A 1,590-nucleotide genomic window follows, 5' to 3' on the forward strand; every position below is an offset into this window, starting at 1 on the left:
CTGCCTGACCATGGTACTTGCAGGGATCCCTGTGGCAGGGAGGAATGATGAGGAGGACTCCATCTTATCAGAAGGCTAATTAATGACTTTATTATATTATATTCTATACTCTATTACACTATATTACATTACATCTAAATTGGATCTGCCAAGCTCTCAGCTCTGCACACACTGCACAGAACTCATGACTGTCAGTGACAGTCCTGACACACACACACACACACACACACACACACACACACACCTCGCCCTGACAGGCCAAGGGAACAAAACACCATCACTGTGGGTAAACAATCTCCATATTGCATTCTTCGTTTGCACAAACACAGGCACAGCAAATGATAAGAATTGTTTTTCCTTTCTCTGAGGTTCAGAGAATGCAAAACCCAGAAATATTCTTGAGAAGAATTGTGCCTTGCTTTTCTCTGTGAAGAGAAATGTGAAGACACGTGACAGTGACTGACAGTGACTGACAGTGACTGACAGCAGGGGGAGGTGCCTCACACAGGGTCGGGTGTCACTGCTGAGTCAGGAACCACAGTGAGGTGACACATAAACTCTGTCTCCAGGCTAACCTGAGTTTATCAGAAACCCATTCCTTTATACACCCTTCTGATACAGGTGCACCTGATTGGTCATTTAATCAGCACCCCAGCACCACTGGCTAGTTAAGAAAACACCCTCTGGTAAACAACTCATGAGAAAACAACTGTTCAGAACATCAGCTGCAAGATTGGTTTAATTCTTTCTCTCAGCCTTCTCAAGACTCCCCAGAACAATTCCTGGGAAGGTTTATCTGGCTTTTCTCTCTCTCTCTCTGACTAAACTGTTGCATCCACAATCAGGTGCTCTGAAAATCAAGATTTACTCCATGGAAATACATTTAAAATTGTTCCTGGAGGTCAGTGTTGTTGTTCCATTTTACAGAACACAAACAGTGGGAACTGAAGCCCAGCTGCTGCCTCTGGAAGCCCAGTTGTCCCCAGTGCATTCCAGGTGCCCCCTGCCTCTGTTTCCAGGAGAACAGGGGTGTGAGGCACCACCAAGGGGTTTATTTTGGTCAGCCAAGAGGGGAATAAGGCACACAGCACTTGTTTTCACCCTGTTTGCAGCTGCATCCATGGTGTGGAAAGGAGCTGCCACACCTGGGGACATCCCTGATGTCACTTGTCTGTACATTGGCTTTACACTGGGATAAGCAAGCAGAGTTCAGGTGATGTGGTGCAGGTCAGTGAGACTCATGGCTGAGCAGGAACTGCAGCTCTGGCTCCCTCTGTCGGACACCTTGGACAAAAACCACATCACACTCAGAATTCCCGAGGTAACAGCACAAATCTCACTGAAAAATCCACGGTCCTGCCTCACTTTTTCACAGTAATCCCTTACACAAAGTGAGAGATCACAGCTTTTTAACAGACAGCCCTTGCCATGTCTGATGGACTCGTGTTTCATGTTTTTCTCACTCTTTTGGGCCACAGGTCTACCCTGGAGCCTCTCCTGGAGAGGAGAATATCCACATCTTCCAGAGCTGAGGAGCTGCCTGTGAAAGAAGATGGTGACAACAGGATTAGCAAACACAGGAGGAAAGAG

At 46.9% G+C, this 1,590-nt stretch overlaps 1 protein-coding gene across 1 annotated transcript in view; it reads left to right on the forward strand.

Annotated features, from left to right (window-relative positions):
- DOCK5 (dedicator of cytokinesis 5) overlaps positions 1-1,590 on the forward strand; it is a 78,847-nt gene that overhangs the window by 69,817 nt on the left and 7,440 nt on the right. Inside the window, exon 50 of the mRNA XM_031063572.1 lies at positions 1,479-1,590. This exon is cut by the window's right edge and continues 60 nt beyond it. Within this exon, the coding sequence (XP_030919432.1) occupies positions 1,479-1,590 (112 nt within the window). The remainder of the gene's footprint in view (positions 1-1,478) is intronic.

This window comes from Geospiza fortis, unplaced genomic scaffold (genome assembly GCF_000277835.1).
Source record: "Geospiza fortis unplaced genomic scaffold, GeoFor_1.0 scaffold176, whole genome shotgun sequence".
NCBI classification, from domain to species: domain Eukaryota; kingdom Metazoa; phylum Chordata; class Aves; order Passeriformes; family Thraupidae; genus Geospiza; species Geospiza fortis.